Genomic DNA, 20,139 nt, shown 5'->3' with positions numbered 1-20,139 from the left:
CTTATGTATTCCTCTGTTTCTTTCATAAGTCGGCATTTATTAAATATGTAAAGACGGATATTTAAACTGGGACAAAACTTTTTTACCTTTATTTTGTTGCTTTCATTTCTGTTTCCCTTTCCCTCTCTTGTGTACGGAGCCCCCTGTATGAGTTTTTGGTTGATTTCTTCGAAAGAGTTATTAAGCCATATGTGAAGGAAGATTACATAAGGAGAAAACGGGAGGCTATTGATTAATATTTGATAATAATCCTGGTCAAGGGCATGTTTCCGCTTTTTGTCTTATGTTTTACATGCATTCATTACTAAATTGGTTCCATTTGCAGCCACCACATATCATTGCTTATAATAAGATTACTGTTTTATCATTTCTTTTCTAAGCTATCCGCGCTGTATGATTAACTTTTCTTATCTTATGTTTTATTTGTTTGCTAGCTTTCTTTCCCTTTATTACTTATGAATTTTCTTTGTTAGTTTTATTACTTTTTATATGGCACATGTTACTTTATTCTTCTCTCTCTCTCTTTCTCTTCTCTCTCTCTTCTCTCTCTCTCTCTCTCTCTCTCTCTTTCTTTTCTTTCCCTTTTTTGTTTTTTGCTTACTCGATACCACTATTAACCATGTCATTTAACGCACTATCGTTCCACTATCATGTCACTTTGTTACTATCTGTTGTTCTTGTTTATTTCAACCAGTAAAATTAAAACTCAATCTGCATTTTTCAGCAGGGTGTGTATTCGACAACACTTCGTTTTAACTGTCGCGTAAGATAGAAAACATCCGCAACAATAACTTCCGGCGCTCAATGCACACACACAAAAAAAAATCCAATCCAAAAAGGCATTTTGAATGCACCGCAGCAGTGTGTGTTACTAGTGCACTTGCTTATCTTTTGGGCCTATTCTTTTATGCTTTATTTTTGCTGTGTTTATTGTCATCCGAACAAGGAAAATATTCCCCGTCGACTTTTATTGTGCCTGGTATTGTTTTTGCCATTGCTATTTGTTGTTTGGTAAATGCTGTTCTATTATTTCCCTTTCTTTCCACTATCAAAAACAGTGTCCGAAATTTACGCTTCATTTCCAACACCTTTTCAAGTACTGTTGGTATGATATCCAGTATGAGTTGTTGTATGTAACTATGAAGAGCTAGAGTTGGATAAGTGCACTCTTTGTGTATATGTGTGGGTGTGTGCTGAGTACGGACACGAGATAAAAATGGTATATATTATGTGTAGTTTGAGCGAAATGTTCTTTTTGAGGTATTAAGAAGAGTGATTGATTGATTGATCGTTTGCTAGAGTTTGATTAACAAGAGTAGAAAGTAAGAAGAGGAAGGAGAGACGCTGGGGACCATTGAATGCATAACAACATTCCCCATAGATAAAAAAGAACCTCTCTATGCTCTCGCTAATGCATCCATCATCAACTGGTGGCTAGGTAGATAGATTGGTAAAATGTTTCGGAAACATGTGTGTGTGTGTTGTTTTGCTATCATTTACTATACTTGCAAAATATCTCAGTTCGATACTCCCAAACTCCTTCCATATTTACTCACTTTTAGCAAACATTTTACTCTAGTTGAAGATGCAGAGATGTTTGTTTAACGTGTAACATGCTTTGTACAAAAGAGATACTTTTAGAAATCGGGTTTTTTTTATGTGACTATGCGTAGTGCGTTTGGATGAGTTGAATGGGTTAAGTTAAAACATGATTTAAAGGTTTTTTTTTCGTTCTTCCGTACCTTGAATCATTTGAAATAAGCAATATCGGGGAGTTTTATCGGTGCAACAGCAACACTATAATCCACAATCCCTGGCTATGTGTAGCCCAATTGTTTTGAGGAGATTAAGAGAAGAGCAGGCGCTATTTGTTTTATTTTTTGGTTTTAGAATACCCCTTGCAGTTGTTGATTCATTGTGTGCCACAGTGAGTGTGTGTAATATTGCTTCAGCGAAAGAGAGCGCTACTTAACGCGAACGAAGCGCACATATGGTTGAAAAAGATCCCTTTCTTTTGCTATCTAATACAATCCCCCTGCCCCTGATCGTTCTATATACGCGTAATAAATTCTTGTGCTTTCATACTATGTATATATGTGTATATAAAGATTAACACCTGCCAACGTCCTTTGTCATTTGGAGTAAAGTACTTTGTTGTCCTGTAACTATTTCGAACAAGTACACTATCTCGCTATATGATAGTAATATGCTGCTCTCAACAACAAGTACCGCACTAGAATTATTTAATATGTTTGTGTTGTTATTATACTATGGTTCTTACTGTATTGTATTCATCTATCGATGCTTCAGTATGCTTTAGCAGTGAGAGTATCTCCTGGATACTACTGGAGAGCGGGAGAAGTAGTAAAGAGTTGTTTTTTTGTAATGAGGAAGTATTTTATTATAAACATTTGTTTTTGCTGCACTGTCCTATTGTTCTTGTATTGAAGTTTCCACAGTGCTTGTGCGTATGAAAATTTGATTTAAAAAGGACGAAATACAATGGTAGCGGCAGCACTGTTTACTATCGATTTTAGTGCAGCTTCTATAAAATCAGTATATCAGTGTATGTTTAAAAAACAAATGTTCTGGTTGCTTGTTCGTTATTCTTTTGAGTTTGATTATGTTCGTTTACGTTCTCTATCGGTAGTACAGTTTGCTGGAGTAGTTGATAGCTCTCTTTCCCGTAATCGTATAAACAAGTGTTTCGTTTTTTAAACGTGATCATCACAACAGTTCTCTATCGATTTCTGCTGAAAGGGGTGAAAGGTAGTGTTGTACATTTGAAACAAATTTAATAAAAATGAGATAGTAAAAATATAGCTTAAATAAACAAAAATGTGAGTGTATGTATTTCAAGCATTTTATTTCTAAAAAGTAATGAAAACGAATAGTCAGTTGCTTCAAACAAGCGAAATAAATCCCAACCCTTGCAAGCGCACACAAATTTTAAATGATATATTAAAACGTATTTAAACTCTAAACGTAATCTTAGTGCAATTTGGCGCCCATATCAGTTTTAGATTAGAAAAACAGTTTGCAAAATTGTAAAAATGTTAAACCATAAACTAAACACTAGTTTACTACGACAAAACCAGAAATCATCAGTCTAACAGTGAAGAAACGGTGACTATCATTTGTAGATTTGCTCTTGGTACATGTTACAACTTAGACAACAACAAAAGGGTAAAAAAAGATCATCATTAACAGGCTTTGAAATAAAATCACCTCATTTTAAAACCATTTCTGTTTAGTAAATCAATGCGGCACACAGCATAGGTGGTTTGCCTGTTTCGCATTTATGTTTTTGGTCTACATTCCATGTTTTTGAGTGAATTTTCATATTGACATTTGGTCCTGTGAGATCCGGTATGTTAAAGCAAGTTTAACAGTGTAATTTGGAAATTTCGTGGTCTGCGAGACTGATGACGACTACTTACTACTAAAAATTATACCTCAAGTTGAGCTCCTGCTCTTAGCATTATACTTAAAGACAAAACTTAGTTACATTTTTGTCACGCACGTTTAAAGTGACGGTTGCTAGTTTTTTGCCTGCGCATATGACATCTTTCGATGCTTGAGTTGTAATTAAATGTAGCCAAAGCTCGTGACTAAGGAACACATTAAACGTAAAAGAGCGAATGAGCTGTTGATTTCCTGAATGATTGCCTATCGAGGAGAATACGATCCAATCAATCACTATCTCCAGTAGAAGGTCTTTTAATGAGAACATCTTTCGTTAGTTTCATCATCATTTTCGATACATAAAGCTACATCCATGACATGGATATTAAACAATAAATCTGAGCTGATGTTGCAATATCCAAAAGGATTGACTCGATGATCTTGAAATGCTGATGAAATGGAGGGCTGTATAAATATAGAGAAAGTTTTTACTCATTGTAGATATTTTTTACTGCATCTTGAGATGGCGGCATAATTTTCTCGCATCTTTGTGACGCAATCCCCCTATAAACATATACTTAAAAACTAAACTTATTAGAAATCTGTAACAGTACGTAGAGCTCTAGCAATGTCCTTTCAGATGTTGAGTTTAACAGCGTTCTCCGTCAATCGCAATTGGACCATAAAGAGCGTTGCAATATAAGCGGTTTCGTTGACTAACTTGTTGTTCAAATACATAATTGGGGTGTTAAAGTGTGTGTGTGGGTCAATTATTATAGCGATCAACATTTATGACTCATAATTTCAGACTAAAACGATGCACTTTGATGAAATTGTTAACTGTTCTCATCGTTTAAAGAGCATACATATCAGTGCAAGGACGCATACACTGAACGTGTCGATGTGAATGACATATGACATACAATGCAATATGATAAAATTAACGAAAAAAAAAATGAACATAAACGCTCAAAAACACAAAGTAATGTTTTGTACTACACCGCTTCTAAACGATAGCGTAAAATTTGGTGTTGGCCAAAATCGTATGGTTTTGGCCAAAATGAAACCAAATAACACATGGTTTCTGGGTTTGTGAGCTATAATTGTTGTGTAGAGTTTTGCATACGGTTTTCGCAAACGCGAAATTTGCGCTGTCGTGTAGAAGCGGCGTAGTACAGTTTTTGCAGACCGCAGAAGTCCACACAGATACCGAAAGTACAAAACGGTGAGAATTTCTATCGACGCTAAAGCATGCATAATAATAAAAAAAATGAAAAAGCAAACACTCGCAAAGAAAACCAGATCTTGAACGCTTAATTTGTGCGAAACTATATCTCACCCGGTAGTGATTTCCACTTCCACTCTGTCTATAGTCCATCTACTACTATCCAGACTGTTTGAAAGCTTTCTTTCATTCTGAACAAAGTGATATAGGTTTTTGCAGATGATCTAGAAACGGAACCCACAGTTTAAACGACTATGATCAGCCCAGCGTGGGTCTGTTGTTGCTATGAGAATGGGATGCGCCCCCTTAGTACGGTTACGAGACGTACCCGTCGTAGACGCCCATTCCCCAATGCCAGGCCTAGTGGAGCCAGGCGAGGAAGTTGTACTGCACCACCATCGGGAACACCATCGAGAACAGGATGCCGGTAAAGATGCCGGTAATCAGCATGGCGGCGGCAAACATGCCCGCCGTCATTGCGTACTGCCGTTCGACCGATTGCGGCGTGTACATCATGCCGAGCGAGCTGAAGTAACCGGACGTGAAGGCCATCACGATCCCGATGCCCCAGTACACCCAGTCGTTATCGATGTAGACGGGCAGGACGCGCGTAATGTTGAGCGGCTGATAGTTGCAGAAGAGGAACAGCGGCAGAAAGGCGGCCCGCAGCAGGACGGGCCATACCAGGTACTTGGGCTTGGGCCAGGTCACCCAGGACGTCAGCAGGCTGCCGAGCATGGCGCACACGTTGAACGTCAGGAAGCAGCAGATACTCACGAACAGATCGTCGCCGATGATGAAGTTGCTGTCCGAGCGCTTGATGTCGGAGTGAACGGCCGGAAACACGGCCAGCGTAATGAAGAACACGAAGAACACGTTGAACAGTTGCGGGAACGCTTGCTTAAAGATGGTCCAGTACGGTGGGCGGGCGCCCGCGTTCGCACGCTGGTTCGATTCGATTTCCTTCTCCTTTAGCAGCTCATGGTAGCGATAGAATTTCTAAAATCGACCCAAAACGATATCAATGTTTTGGTACGGGTTTTGTGTTAGGAGTGGAAAAGGTTCCTCTTTACTCACATTCAACGGAAGTGCAAAGTACGTGTCGAAGCACAGCAGCAGCACAAACATCGCGGTAATGAAGTAGTAGATTGCGGCCGTCCTGACCGAAGATGCAAACTGTGAGCTTAGGATCGAGATGATGGACGCAAACGTGCCACTAATGTTGGATCCGAGCACAACCGCCCCGGTATACTTGAACGGAAGCTTCGCCGCCATACCGTACACTGTGTTCTGATAAATTCCGCCCGCCACTGCAATTGAAACAATCGATTAACAATCGATAAACCGACGCGCCCTCCCCGAAATAATATACGCACTGTTCAGTATGACCACCGTGGTCATCGTGATCCAGAAGAATGCACCGGGCCATTCGGATGAGTTAATCATGGCCAGCACCACCGTTACGACAAACACCAGCACTTCGATGAGAATGCTGTAAACGATCCGTTTCGTGAGGTTGCCACTGTGCACGGAGAAGAACAATAGAGATAGAGATGTCACACATTTACTTTCTACTCTCTGTGCTGGTTTTTCGATTTGCTGCGCGCTATGCCACACTTACCCAAGGTTGATGAAAATATTGAGCCAATTAAACAGAAGGTTCGGGATCTGGGAAGCAAACCCGATGGACGACAGAAAGTACGTGGCGTACTCCGACTCCACGCCCGTGTAATTTTGACTGAGTTTGTAGTCTACGAAGTACTGTAAGAACGACACGAAAACACTTTGTAAGCATCCTTTGCGTTCATTCGCACCATGAGCCGGCGGCGGTAACTTACGGATTTGGCAGTGATAAACATGTTCCAAGGCATTAGCGTACCCACGCCGTGGATCATTAGCGTGAGGAAGACGAGTCGCAGCTTGTCCCGGGGCGGGTTGAGCTCCATCTTGGCCCGCTCCATCGTCATCCCTGGAAGCAGGTTCCAGCGCGTTAGCAGATAGTACAAGGTGAAAAACATTTTCCTATTTCTTTCTGTGCCAAATGTGTGTTTGCAAACAATCGCAGAAACGCAGCTTCCTAACAACAACGACGTGTAGGTTTCGGTAGCGTTGTAGGCGCCCTTTTCTTTGCACCAGACAAACTCTTCGCCGGTAACTGGACGGTCACACAAAATGACCTCTTCACGTCGGCAGCGTCACTTGTCAACTGGGGGGATGCGTTAAGTGTGTGCTAACCGAGGCGGGCCCGCAAGACTTTGCTTGTGTTTCGGACCAAGAAAGAAACACAAACGACACACACTAACAACGCTTGTCCCCCAAACAGGGGTCGGAATGTGAGGCGACGAAACCTTCGGTACCCTTTGTGAAAATAGACTAGAGAGAGCGAGAGAGAGAGAGAGATGGTGGAAATGCTTGCAAGACTTTGAATTGTTTAAAACGCGCGCCAACCAGGGGAGCGGCTGATCGATCCGATCGAATAAAAAGATGCCACTGGAATGATCGGGTCGGTGTGTGTGCTCCGTTTCCCAAAAGGATCGAACGCCAGCATCGAGCGGGATGGCCAATGTGGAAAATGTAGTACGATGTAAGGCAAAGCAGGACAGCAAGTTAAAAAGGGAAGCTAGCATGACTAGCAGAACGAAAACGAAGCAGAGATGTTAAATTATAGTCCCCACTTCCAATGTGTCTTGTGTGCTTCGGTCTTACGGCCAGTTTCATCATCCTGGGGATCCTGAATTCCAGTGCTGCGGTTGGTGGCGAAGACGGAGAGCCCCCGATGAAATTGCATGTTCAACGTGCATCATCTTCCCTTTTGACTCGTCTTTTTCTTTGTTCGGGTCGGGATGCAATTCATGTTTCTCTCTGGCTCTCTTTTCACTTTTGCTACCTTACCGACCCCTTCGCTATCATTCCGGGGGGATCGGGCAGTGCGCCACGGGAAAAATTCGAGGAAATTATTCTCGCCTGACAAGCGATCCACCTAGCGAACCAGCAACATCACGAGTTGCGATTTTAACAATCATATGAATATTAGTTTTCTAGATTGTAATTTAAAAAATCAATTTCGAATGTTTTAACGTTTATAGTTTTATTTGGTTTGTAAAATAATTTTTTTTTAATATCTGATAATAATTATCCAACGGATCGAATGTTTCAATCGATTACATTCGGTTGTTCAATTTAAAATCCTTTTATAAAATTTCACCAGCACGATTACTCAAAACCACGTGTGCAGGAAGAACCGCCGTACTACAGGCGAGGAGGAAAAGAGAAATCATCGCCAGACACAAAGGTACAGCAACGAAGGAACATCAAAGAAACGGTGAAAATGAAGCAAAAATATTAACGGAAACAAAAAAAAAAATGAATAACAAAAAAAAATCGCATTATTTATAGGAAACCCCTGAGGCGACCTTCGAGAATTTGTTCAAGGTAAAGTTGTCTTTTCTTAAATTTTAAAATAAGACATTTGTAAAAATGTTCTTTTGCTGTTTTCTCAGACACACGCAAACACACACGCATGCTGCTGCCTATGTATTGCTTGATAGGTAAATTTAAAAGAAAACTGTGCCAACAGACTTCGAAGCGCGCGCAACCTGCTCTACCGAACCACCTAGCGGGCATGCCGCAGCAACAATGCGCAGTCCCGTGTATCAGTTTCCGTGGCTAAGCATGTGAATTGGTTAAATTGTGGGGTGGCTGTGTTGGCGTGCATGACTGTTGCCAAAAAAAGAAGAAAAAAAAAGTCGCGCGCAAAAACCCATGTCGACAAAACAGGACCAATAAATTATTGTTTCCAATCGAGCAATAATTCACACTTATACCCATCTATCGCAACAGCTCCGTGGATTGCGGTAAAGGGAAGCACGAACGTCGTGTGTGTCTGCGTCGAGGGCGGACTACTTAATGTTCTTTCGTTCCATTAAAACATTAACACACGCAAAACTGCACCCGCGAGCTTTTGCTGACGGGGGTTAAAATGTGTATGTGTGTGAGCTTTAAGCTGACATATGATATAAGCGAATGCAGCAAACGTTACCCAAAATACTGCCCCCACACATTCCAGGCTCAGTGGGGGTGTGCCTTTTTTTAGCTGGCAAGCTATTTTCTTACGTTGAAATACGCTTAATGCTGCGACCTAAATCATATCTACCTTTCGCATCTATATTTGGCAAAAGAACACAACCCTTCCTTTCGTCCTTTTTCCCACGGCCCATACTTACCCCTGAAGTTGAGCTCATCGTTTGGTAGATTGTTCTCCTCCCAGGCCGGTGTGAGCCGCACCGGTTCCAGGAAGGGTGATTTCTCCGTTTCATTGTTGGTCCCTGACGAAATAGTAATAGGAAAAGAAAACATCGATTAAAAGAGCCGTTATTTTTTATGACCATTGGATTTTTAAACATAATTACGTTCTCAATATAAGGAAGCGATTGTAATCGCCCGTTCATTATTATGCTGTTTGATTAAAACAATACCCACAGCGAGTGTTAAATGTGCACTTGCAAATGTCACCATCTCGCACAAGTCGCGTGCCTGTGACAAGATTGTTCGCTTGTGGCATTGAAATGAACTGTTTGTCCTAGTTTCAATCAACCTCAGCCCCCGTTTGCATAGTCGGGAAAGATCATCATCCATTAATCACACTAATCACCGGAAGGATGAGCAGATCGACGTTAGTTTAACTGGACGTTTTGTTAAACATTCAACATAGAGGAAATTCCCATCGATCCGAGCTTGTTTTGATCAGTCCGCCCATGCACAGTTGCAATTCTTTGTTTTGGGATGGGACGGTCCGTTCACTCATCATCAGCCGGGTGCCGTTGTCTTGGTGTAACGCATTTCCAACGTTGTTTATTGTCTACGTTACCCCCGTTACGGCATGCTGATAATTGCTCTCGCCATCTTCCGCGCTGTCACCATACTACCATGGCCATTTATACACCATTCGATCGGGCCCTGCTTCTACAAGTGCAACCCAGGACGTGCGCGTCTCCTCATCCGAATCTTGTGTGTTGCATAAAGCAATCTCGGGCAAATTTAATCTGTACTGACGGACAATAAATAACCCTCATCAGTCGCGAGCGCGATACCATTATTCACACAGTTGATCAGCGGGCGAGGTTGCCGGTCCTCGGGGGCGATTCACATAACACGACGATCCAAGGAGGAGAAGGAGCTGTCGCATCAGACACACAAACACCGGTCCGAAATGATCCGACGTTCCGACTTGTTGAAAAAAAAAACATGATATACCCCCGCCCCGCCCTTTCCCAGCACTCGAACCGCTTTTGATACGCGTGATGAATGGGGGATGAATAATATAAAGGTCTATTTTTATCACCGCGCGCATTAAATCGTACCCTGCCTTCCGCCCTTAGATGTCCTCCTGGGTCACACTGGTGCCCTGCTGCTGGCGAGATCTATATCCCCTTGACACTGGCGAACAGAGCGAATCGCCACCACCTTTTTTTGGTTCACCGCTCTTGGACTTCTTGGATGGATGGGCAATAGATCAATTGGGCAGGAATGTGTGTAGTTTAGTAGCATGGCAACCGGCTATGTGGCGAAGGAATTTCTTTTGATCTAGTCACCAAACCATGGCGATCAATCGAGAGAAGGGGTGGTGTGTCGATCGGGAACCCTTCACGCGATGGTACGCATGCGCATGGGCGTTTCAATCAATTTATTAGCCAATTATGTTGTGCGAAGGAAAAGAAGAAAAGGGGCGAATGACAACATTCAAGTCTCGTACCCCATTCATGTCACAATCATGTCGTGAGTGGAGACGATAAGACAGGGTCCACTCGCCCCCCTAGCCTCCCATGCCTCCCATGCCGTCTCTGTATCAATCAATCTTTGAAGCGAGCACAAGTGTCGTGTGGCACAGCTTCTTGCTTATCGAGCTGGACGTGAAGAAATTCGTCTTTTGATAGTGGTGAAGCGCTGTTCAACAGCTCCATATCATTTACATGAAACGGTACTATGCATGAGTAATACAGTTAGTAATGTTATGCATGAACTAAACGCTTGCGTAAAAAGCAATTTCCGTTCCTAGCCGGAATCAACATTCAACCTATGAGTGACTTTCTCCAGACCCCGCGTTCAAAGAATTTAAATTTAAATTTTAACGGAAACATTAGATACTAAAACAACGTTTTCACCGGAAAAAAAACCGAAAACTAGAACCGATTTGACCGATCGCGCAAAACTCACTACCCCACGTGCTGTTGTTGTGTTGTGGGGCACTACACAAAACTGTAGGCGCTGTAATTGCACCGACACGTAACAGTTAAAATTAGCATATTAGCATGTTTAGCCGTACGTCACAGCTTCTCGAGATGGCGATAAAATCGTCCAGTGGCGTGCGGTGAGACACCGCCGAACGAACGGAATTGTTTGTTTATTGGGGCCAAAAACCCATCCGCGAGAATGGCGAGCGCGCCAAAATACTCACCACCACCGCCGCTTCTGCTGCTAACGACGCTAATGTTGCCTCCATTGGTCCGCCCACCGCTGCCGGGCAGAAGGTTTTGACTATCGTACGACGCCATCGTACTGTTATTTGGTTGGGGAGGGACCAGGAGATCAGTTTTCCGGAAGATCGCGTTGCGTGTCTTATGATCCTTCTATAGGCACCGCATACAATGTTGCGCAATCACTCGCACTCGTATCCGCTCGGCCTGTCCTTTCTCACTGTTGCCATTCAGACGCACGTTCGGAGCATGGTAACAGGGCAGTTCATTTCCATCCCGGAGATTAAACTAACATGCCGCAGACTTCACGACACCGTTGGTTCACGTGGTGTTATGGTTGCGTGAGTTTTTGCATAAAGCTGGCGCTGCTGGCCCTGTTGCTGCTTCTTGAGAACTGGCGGCGGCGTACCGGTCATTCGGAACGCTGGTACCGAGCAGGGCGGAGAGGTAAATTATGCAAGTGTAGGGTGTTTGTGTTGGTTCAAATCATTCCTTGGGGTTCAGTTGCAGTGCTGCAATAATTTGCTCCGTCAGCACACAAGAACTGCTGGGTTGTAAAATCCGTGTAATCGATGCCGATGCTTGACGGGGGCAAGATCCCATACACTTGAGCACAAACTTTGTTCACACTGGTCAAGCGGGTGGTTCCGGTGCTGCTGTCCCAGTCCCAGTCTGTAATGAAATGATAGCAAAACCGAACCAATGTTAATGCAAGTCCTTCAGAAGGAGAGATAAAATCAATGACGTAGTATTGCCCCCAGTATTACTGATAAGAGTTGATGTATTATCTAATGTCTCAATCAATAATTATGTATATTTGCTGGAGTGTTTTTTTTCGCCCTCGCTTCCCATCGTATGCCGCTGCCCATTGTAAGTACCTAGAAACAGCTTCTACTTCATGCTGGGCTCTACTATCGGCAAGGCGTCTGCAATCTGTTGTCTTATCAACTTCGGACCGGACTCCGCAGCTAGGAGTAAGTGATCAAACAGTTATTGTTCCGAACCTGCTATGCTATTTTAAAACGGTCGAAAGCTAAAGCGCGTGTCCTTCTTCTTGCTTGCCCTCCTCCAATGACGTCCATTACTCAACAAGCTGCCAACCGAACGGCCCCGAGTGTGAAGATACTCGAATTACTGCCCAGAAGTGGGCAAGGTTAACGAGAACCATTTGATAACGGCTTCGAGCACACAATGGCAAACTGCTGCTGCTGCTGCTGCTTGCGTACTCTATCATCTTAAACCGACCGATGCCAGATTGTGCACCGAATTGTGCTGATAGGAAGTACATCCTTCAAGCAAAATGGAGCAGTTTCTGTGCTCTAAGTTAGAAGCAGCGTTTCATTATGTAATACAATTAATTGTCATCCAAAAGCGTTGTAAACCTGTTCCGGCGCGCTAACTGATCTTACTACGGTATGGGTTAATTATGGAGATTTATTTGATAGGTTGATCGTTTCGATGCAAATACGCTAGAGCCCGTGATGGTGGTGTCGGATTTGCTCGCCTCGCCGCCTCGTTGGTCAAGTGCAGGCGGCGATGAAAAGAAGAAAACTAACCGTCTTGACGGTTATTGTTATTGCATTTTAAACGGCTGCCAATCGCTGCAGGTGGGAGTAAACCCTTCTGTTCACGATCGAAGTGTGCAGGCGACTCTGCTCTCACATCAAGTGGTCACAGGCGTTCTCTGTTTAGTCTCGCACAAATGCAGGGAGTAAACCATTCTGTTCATAATCGAAGTATGCAATCGACTCAGCTCTCTCGTCGCAGTGATGCACCATCAAGTGGGGACAGGCTATCTCTGTTTGTTTAGTCTCGCCCAAATGCATCGCATCCCCAGTACGCGAACGACTGCGACGTGCGCGCGTGGTCGATTCATATGCGGCACCGATTAATGATGGTTCTATTCTCGAGGTGTTATAGCCAACACGTGTATCGTATATGAACGATGCCGGTTTTCTGGAGCCAGTTTGTTTGCCCTATCTGGTTGTGTTAGCGTGCAATATTTACTCGCCCATCGTGCGCACTCACAATCAATTATTCATAAAATTATTATTCAACGTACTTTCCCGATTTCCCCTAGCTGGCTCTAATCTGTTGCATACCATGTTGCTGTGCATGAGGTCACTAAGTCCACACAGCGAGTGCATTCACAGTCACCAGGCTTATCGTGGCCGTCCGATAAGAACGTGTTGCACAATTTACACGTGGGAAATGTCCACATTTTAGCTTTACGCGCGAACTGTGCCGGAAGTTTTTGAAGACATAAAAGCGCACCGGAAGCAGCAGCAGCAGCAGCACACGTCAAACAGCGTACCGTGTGGTGTGACAAACGCACCCCATTCGTCAAGAATCGATCTTAGGGGTCGGGAAATTTTCACTACAAGCCTATTTTTAGAAAAGCACATTTTCACAAGGCACGAGGAGCACGGGTTGATGTGATCCGAATGTGCAGCATAGCTTGCTAATCTAATTCTCATCCATACTGTTCAGGCGATGCTTGGCTGCAGTCGCCGCTGCCGCTTAGGCTCTGTACCATCTATTATCTTACGGAAATATTTACGGTGCAGGGGGTTTTCACACACTTTACAGTTTTCATAGAGAAACAGCACAACGGTAGAGCTGGTAGCTATATCACAGCGGTGACATCCTTTCATTTTTACTGTTGCACATCGACCAAACAAGTCTAGAGCAGGTGCAGGTAAGGAGAGCAACAACTTTCCTTCCGTGGCTACATAATGGGCTGCCTAAAATCGATATCAGAAAGATGCCGCCGCTCGATGGTGGTCGGTTGTTTGGTTTTTGGTAGAACTTACGCACCTTCTCGCGTGTGTACAATTGTCCCGGGCGGGATTAACTTTGTGCCGCTTCGGAACACCGCGCTGCTGGCGGTGTGTCTTCCGTTCACGTGATGGTCAGTGACGGCGGCCAATGTGGTCGCAGTCCAAAGAAGACTGAAATCTCAATGTTGTTACCCGTATTGTACGATGCTGCCCTGTTCTCTTTCCCTTTGCCATTAAGCAGCATCTACACTTTGTTACATATTTTTGATTCGGGGAAAAACCGTTAGCTTTGAGAAACTGTAGAGAATCCAAGCTTTATGCTGGCTTGATGGCAAAAAATAAAGCGATAGAGGAGAAAAAATATTGTGAATACAGAAGTACGGAACGAAAGAAGTTCAAGAAGTGATATAGATTAATGGTAGTTAATTTACCTATTCTCAGTAATCGACCAAGCTTGCCTTCAATCTATGATGCATTGACAGTTCTTTAAAATCCGACAGAAACGTCAGTTGTCGGAGCTGGTTGTTGGGTTGTTAATTGGGCGGTCGATCAAACGGATGTCATTCAGGCTTACAGCACATAAACAAAACAATCCGCCCGTGCCGCTTGTTCGATTCATTCGCTTAAAATAAGAAGCAAACCAGCTACAGATCACAATGGTGAGCAGCAAAACGCAACTCGCAGAGCTACAGGAGTATTTCAAGGGACACAACAAAAGCAGAGAAGCTACAAAGGCACACACGGCAAAGGTCCATTCGGTTGGGTGGAACTGTGATGGGCGCCGCTTGGCGTCCGGTTCCTTCGACAAAACTGTGGCCGTGTTTACGTTGGATCGGGAACGCTTGGTAATGATGGTGGTAGTGCTTTACGCGAGCGGGCCCCCTTTTAACCATCCTTCCCTTGTATTCATTTCCAGAACAAGGAGAGTACCTATCGCGGCCATACCGGCTCGGTCGATCAGCTATGCTGGCATGCGTCAATGCCGGACCTGCTTAGCACGGCCAGCGGCGACAAGACGGTGCGCATATGGGACGTGCGTGTCGGCAAATGTGCAACCTTTATAAACACGAAGGGGGAAAACATTAACATCACATGGTCACCGGATGGGCACACGATAGCGGTCGGCAACAAGGAGGATCTGGTGACGTTCATTGACACGCGCACGCACAAGATCCGTGCCGAGGAACAGTTTAGCTTCGAGGTGAACGAAATCGCCTGGAGCAATGGCAGCGATCTGTTCTTCCTCACCAACGGGCAGGGCTGTGTGCATATCCTTAACTACCCGAACCTGGAGCTGCAACAGGTCCTGAAAGCGCACCCGAGTACCTGCATCTGTATCGAGTTTGATCCGACGGGTAAATACTTTGCCACCGGTTCGGCCGACGCGCTCGTGTCACTGTGGGACGCAGAAGAGTTGGCCTGCTTGCGGGTGTTTTCCCGACTCGACTGGCCCGTGCGCACGATTTCCTTCAGCCACGATGGAAAACTGTTAGCATCGGCGAGCGAGGATCTGATCATTGACATCGGCGACACGGAGACGGGCGAGAAGGTGGCAGATATATCCGTGGACGCGGCCACCTTCACCGTGGCCTGGCATCCGAAGCAATACATCCTGGCATACGCCTGCGACGACAAGGACGCGAACGATAGGCGAAGGGATGCTGGCAGCTTGAAAGTTTGGGGATTTTCCGAATAAGTTCAAAATATCGCTCGATGAATACACTTCTATAATAGCATTAAGATAGCTTTTTGTTTGTCGCATTTGTTTCCATTTATCTAGTAGTTCCGTCCAGTGTTTATTGAAAAGTGAGCTTATGCCCATGTCTCTTCCTGATAACGATTCGTTTGTATCATCTTATCTATGTGCTGTGCATCACCGATAGCTTCTATCAAGGCTTCCTTTACCGCTTGAGGCATGTTTTTCGAGCTGCCCGAAACGAGCACGTATCCACCGTTCTCTATCAGCAGTTTTTTCAACAACATACCCTCCTTCTTTATGAGATGCTGCACGTAAACCTTCTCCGGCTGATCGCGAGAAAATGCACAAAATAACTGCAGCATGCCACTCTGTTCCATGCGTTTCAGATCCTCCTCGCAGTGAAAGTCGGCAGTCGAGCTGCGGCACCCAAAAAACAGTACCAACGGTGCCGATGTAGGTGTTTCGGACAGCTCTCTTTCCTGAAGAATGCCCCGGAACGGTGCCAGACCCGTACCTGGACCGATCATCACCAAAGGAGTTTTCTGTAAAACAAAGAAGTAAAGCAAGCTTAATTATTTTCAAACAAAACGTTTTTTTATCCGTGCTACTCACATTATCGGCCGGAAGTTGGAATGTGCTCTTTCGTACCCATGCATTTACCATATTTCCAGGTTGCAGATCTTTTAACCAGTGTGAACACAATCCACGCCGCGGAACGCTCAGCTTTGTCTTGTACTCGATCACGGCAACCAGGATTTGCAGCTTACCACTTTTCATGGCGGAGGCGATTGAAAATGCCCTCGGTTTGATAGGTTGAAATAGCTCAAACAGTGCCTCTAGCGTGAGACTTTTGGTAGCGTGTGGAAAATCCAACAGCACCTCTAAAATCGTCCTTCTCGGTCGGTTAGCGTACGCGAACAGTTCCTCCTGACCTTCGTAACGGCTGAACTCGATCAACTTCTCGCGCTCTAGCTCGTTGGAGCAGTTTTTGGCCAACACGGCAAATGCCCTAGCACGTGGTATGGCCGTTAAATCCCAGTACTGTTCCGCAATGGCAACCAGCGGTAGGGGCTTTTGAAGAATTGATGGTACCGGCATTTCTGAAAGAAGGCAATAAGGTAATTCAAATAAGATCTTTTAAAAATAAAACAAATCAAATGAAATAATGAAGACATGAGTAGCTTTTGTCATCCAGGCGATGGAGTATACATGGCGTCGCAAGTCGACAAAGATATACGACACGAGTCGACATAAGATGAAAGCAGCGCAAGGGCCGTAGATGACATTTCGGTAAAACAACGTGCTAATGTTTTGTTGTATTTCTCGTGAAACAAGCGCCCCAGCGCAGTTGGTCTGTAAAAATAGTGCATTAAATACGGCACAAACGCTACAAAATGCTTCGTCGGCAGGCGCGTTTACGCCGAGAGTATCTTTTCCGGAAGGCAGTTGAAAACAAACACAAAACCATACAGGACAAGAAGGAACGCATCAAACGTTCGCTTGAGGAGCACATACCGATACACGGCGATCTCAAAAAGGATGCATTAGCGCTGCAGGAAAAGCTTAAGTGGACCGACGAGGGTCCCAAGCGGGCTGCCGAAATCGGAGGCATCAGCGGTGGAGCAAACACGGCCGATTCCAAGGACGACGAGTACCGGTACGCCGGCTGCGAGGATCCGAAGATCATGATCACAACGTCACGCGATCCCTCCTCCCGCCTGGTACAGTTCGTGAAGGAGCTGCGGCTCATCTTTCCCAACGCGCAGCGAATGAATCGCGGTAACTTCGAAATGAAGCAACTCGTGCACGCCTGCCGGGCCAACAACGTGACGGATTTCATCGTGGTGCACGAGCACAGCGGCGTACCGGACAACCTCGTAATCTGCCATCTGCCGTACGGGCCGACGGCTAGCTTCAACATTTCCGGGGTGGTAATGCGCCACGACATACCGGACATTGGTACGATGAGCGAGCAGAAGCCGCACCTGATATTCCACAACTTCAAAACGAAGCTGGCCGAACGAACGATGTCCATCTTGCGGTATCTGTTCCCGGTTCCGAAGGAAGACTCGAAGCGCGTCATGACGTTCGCTAATCATGACGATTTTATCAGCTTCCGGCATCACACCTTCCGCATGGTGGAGAAGCAGCTGGAGCTGACGGAGTGTGGGCCGCGCTTCCAGCTGAAGCTGTACCAGATCAAGCTCGGCACGGTGGACGAGCTGGATGCGGCCGACACGGAGTGGGTATATAGACCGTACATGAACACGGCAGCAAAGCGGCGCTTCCTCTCGGACGATGATGGCTGGCAGGAAGATGGTGCAACGCAAGGATAGGCGGTAGAATGTAAGGAAACACGTATAGCTCCATCGCATGCATGTATGCGCGGGGCGTAATAAAGCATACAAACATGGTCGACAAAGTGTATCGTCTACTGACAACAGTTTGATGAGAAAGGTACATTATCAGTCATTCTAAATAATCGGAGAAAACAGGGTGCAGCAGCGTTTGATTGTAACGTTGCTGCACTAATTCCCCCCATCCATCATCATTATCTTATCCTAGTGTGCCATGGCAACGAGATATCTTAACGGCGCTTCCAACTGTAGAGATGAACGACAACATACATCTAAAGCTGTTTGCAACATAGTTGATGATCTTGATAAGGATAAATACAGCACACGTAAGTGAACTTACCGGAATCAATGGCTTTCACTTGCACACATGTCTGCTTGTCCAGGCCGAAATCGTGCTGTTGGAATATTTCAAACAGCTGGTCTACGCTCTCTTTCGAATTGTGCGGCCTCACATATAGCACATCGCCCGAACACCAAGGCACCGCCTTCTTCTCGAACGTTATCATCCGAACGTCCTGAAAGTGTTCCGCTGCCGTTGTTCGTCGATTTTCCACCACCACCGTTTGGAATCCGTTGGGCATTTTTACGTCCGCATACAGGTCGATGCCGTCCGGACTAATGTCCTTCGTTATATGCCCTTCATTTGCAATGTCCACCTGCCATCGGAACTCACGAGGGCTTTCGGGCAGCTTGTGCGTTCCGGCCGACAGTGGCACAATACGTCCCAGCTCATCCCACAGCTGATTGATCCAGGGCAGAAAAACGGCCCCATATCCGAGATCGTGCTGATCGTCGCACAGCCCAACCGGCAGCAGTGCACTTCCGCCGAGCTGCAGCAGACGTTTGTGTAGCTTCTTCGCCACGTAGTTGAACTTCGGGTAGCGCGAATCGCCGAGTCCGAGGACGGCAAAGTGTACCTGCTGCAGGGAATCGTTGGGCAAGCTTTTGCGGAGCAGAAACTTCCAGAAGCGCTTCATGTTGTCAGGCTCCTCGCCCTGGCCGTAGGTGGAACAGACGCACACCACAAACCGTTCTCCGATCAGCTCCGAAACGTCGTACTCGTCCATCGGAAGAACGTTCCCGCGGAAGAAGAACATCTTCGATTCGCGCCATATCTGTTCGGCCAGATCTTGCGCCGTGCCGGACTGGCTGCCGTACAGGATGGTAAGCTTGCGTTCCATCATCGTCGTGCTGGGGGCTGTTGAATTGAGGCAAGAACACACACACCAGAGATCAACGACACCAGGCAGCACTGTCGCTCTTTGTCCCGTTGCAAGTAAGTGTTTGTATAGCAGCAGTTCTGTTTATATCGGGCATTGTCCTCCTCATAGCGGTATTTCGCAACCAAACAGCTGATTGGGATTGACAGCGAAACTTCACTTCGCTAAGCAGTGGTTAGACGGCAAAAATGTGCTAACGGGTGAATTTGAAAAGGAATTTAAAAATGCAGTTTTAAAATTCATTGTTTAAGATTACAGGTGTCCCCCGAGATAGGACTGTATTTGGGACCGAAAAAATGTCCCAAAGCAAGGCGTAAGTCGAAATAGTCGTATGTCGAATATATGTGATTATAAAGTTTATAACTGAAATTGAAGAGTCGGAATCTAAGAAATCGTGTATTTTATTTAAAATAATGTACGATAATGTATGTCTTTTCACCAAAAGCGATATAGAAATTCAAGACCGGAGAGCTGTGGAATCTATGGAAATGTGTTTGTAACGGTTATAGGCACAGTAATTCAAAAAATATACCAATTCCGTCTCAATGACAACTTTTAACTGTCAAAATCAAAATCGTCGTATCTGCGAATCGTCGTAACTCGAGGGGGTCGTAACTCGAGGGGGTCGTAACTCGGGGGACGCCTGTATTGCTTTATTTAGGTTGCTTTTTTTTAAACTCAACAATGATCCATGTTGTTGTGGACGTATTTGCAGGGACTCATGTAAAGTAGTGGTGGGAGCTCCGAATCGGACCTACTTGATTCCGATTCCGTGTTTGGAATTAATTCTGGAGCCCATTCCGATACTGTAATCGATTCCTACTCCGGATTTGATTCCGGAGCCCAATCCGGAGCCGATTCCGTAGTCGGCTCCGGAATCGGAATCAACCTTTAAATCTCAATTTGCCCCGGTAACGGAATCAGGATTTACTCCAGAAATGGAATTAGATCCGGAATGAGAATCAGTTCTTGAATTGAAA

At 45.1% G+C, this 20,139-nt stretch overlaps 4 protein-coding genes across 6 annotated transcripts; 2 read left to right on the top strand and 2 right to left on the bottom strand.

Moving 5' to 3' along the window:
- Window positions 1-2,841: 2,841 nt before the first annotated feature.
- LOC1269480 (equilibrative nucleoside transporter 1) lies at window positions 2,842-14,062 on the bottom strand. 3 transcript variants are annotated; one of them, XM_308120.5, is made up of 8 exons: window positions 13,921-14,062; window positions 11,085-11,775; window positions 8,854-8,955; window positions 6,469-6,599; window positions 6,252-6,391; window positions 6,007-6,152; window positions 5,708-5,940; window positions 2,842-5,629 (listed from the first exon to the last, which is right to left on the bottom strand). In XM_308120.5, the coding sequence occupies exons 2-8, from the start codon at window positions 11,179-11,181 to the stop codon at window positions 4,991-4,993; spliced, it is 1,488 nt and encodes a 495-aa protein (XP_308120.5). In that variant the 5' UTR covers window positions 11,182-11,775; window positions 13,921-14,062; the 3' UTR covers window positions 2,842-4,990. The 3 variants fall into 3 exon arrangements, with proteins under 3 accessions (XP_308120.5, XP_061508249.1, XP_061508250.1); XM_061652265.1 differs by lacking the exon at window positions 13,921-14,062 and adding an exon at window positions 13,652-13,794; XM_061652266.1 differs by lacking the exon at window positions 13,921-14,062 and adding an exon at window positions 11,982-12,330.
- A 391-nt stretch (window positions 14,063-14,453) lies between these two features.
- LOC1269478 (THO complex subunit 3) lies at window positions 14,454-15,627 on the top strand. Its single transcript, XM_308118.5, has 2 exons — window positions 14,454-14,728; window positions 14,800-15,627. Exons 1-2 carry the CDS (start codon window positions 14,540-14,542, stop codon window positions 15,577-15,579), a joined length of 969 nt encoding a protein of 322 aa, XP_308118.3. The 5' UTR covers window positions 14,454-14,539; the 3' UTR covers window positions 15,580-15,627.
- Window positions 15,628-15,644: 17 nt separating this feature from the next.
- LOC1269476 (NADPH-dependent diflavin oxidoreductase 1) lies at window positions 15,645-19,356 on the bottom strand. Its single transcript, XM_308116.5, has 3 exons — window positions 18,280-19,356; window positions 16,195-16,682; window positions 15,645-16,124 (listed from the first exon to the last, which is right to left on the bottom strand). The coding sequence occupies exons 1-3, from the start codon at window positions 19,121-19,123 to the stop codon at window positions 15,696-15,698; spliced, it is 1,761 nt and encodes a 586-aa protein (XP_308116.5). The 5' UTR covers window positions 19,124-19,356; the 3' UTR covers window positions 15,645-15,695.
- On the top strand, window positions 16,854-18,004 carry LOC1269477 (U3 small nucleolar ribonucleoprotein protein IMP4). The gene has a single exon (XM_308117.5). It carries the CDS (start codon window positions 16,977-16,979, stop codon window positions 17,916-17,918), a length of 942 nt encoding a protein of 313 aa, XP_308117.5. The 5' UTR covers window positions 16,854-16,976; the 3' UTR covers window positions 17,919-18,004.
- Window positions 19,357-20,139: the final 783 nt, after the last annotated feature.

The sequence above is a fragment of the Anopheles gambiae genome, chromosome 2 (assembly GCF_943734735.2).
Source record: "Anopheles gambiae chromosome 2, idAnoGambNW_F1_1, whole genome shotgun sequence".
Taxonomy (NCBI): domain Eukaryota; kingdom Metazoa; phylum Arthropoda; class Insecta; order Diptera; family Culicidae; genus Anopheles; species Anopheles gambiae.
Note: the sequence above shows the minus strand (reverse complement) of the source record. Positions and strands in the feature narration are given on the sequence as shown.

What these genes read in the sequence shown, in the direction of transcription:
- LOC1269480 (XM_308120.5), bottom strand. Translation starts at nt 11,181, where the DNA reads ATGGCGTCGTACGATAGTCAAAACCTTCTGCCCGGCAGCGGTGGGCGG. An exon ending in TGTTTATCACTGCCAAATCC is followed by an intron (nt 6,392 to 6,468) that starts GTAAGTTACCGC and finishes TCGTTCTTACAG; the next exon opens with TACTTCGTAGACTACAAACT. An exon ending in ACTTTGCACTTCCGTTGAAT is followed by an intron (nt 5,630 to 5,707) that starts GTGAGTAAAGAG and finishes GGTCGATTTTAG; the next exon opens with AAATTCTATCGCTACCATGA.
- LOC1269478 (XM_308118.5), top strand. Translation starts at nt 14,540, where the DNA reads ATGGTGAGCAGCAAAACGCAACTCGCAGAGCTACAGGAGTATTTCAAG. An exon ending in CGTTGGATCGGGAACGCTTG is followed by an intron (nt 14,729 to 14,799) that starts GTAATGATGGTG and finishes ATTCATTTCCAG; the next exon opens with AACAAGGAGAGTACCTATCG.
- LOC1269477 (XM_308117.5), top strand. Translation starts at nt 16,977, where the DNA reads ATGCTTCGTCGGCAGGCGCGTTTACGCCGAGAGTATCTTTTCCGGAAG.
- LOC1269476 (XM_308116.5), bottom strand. Translation starts at nt 19,123, where the DNA reads ATGATGGAACGCAAGCTTACCATCCTGTACGGCAGCCAGTCCGGCACG. An exon ending in AGTGAAAGCCATTGATTCCG is followed by an intron (nt 16,683 to 18,279) that starts GTAAGTTCACTT and finishes GCCTTCTTTCAG; the next exon opens with AAATGCCGGTACCATCAATT. An exon ending in TCCAACTTCCGGCCGATAAT is followed by an intron (nt 16,125 to 16,194) that starts GTGAGTAGCACG and finishes TTTGTTTTACAG; the next exon opens with AAAACTCCTTTGGTGATGAT.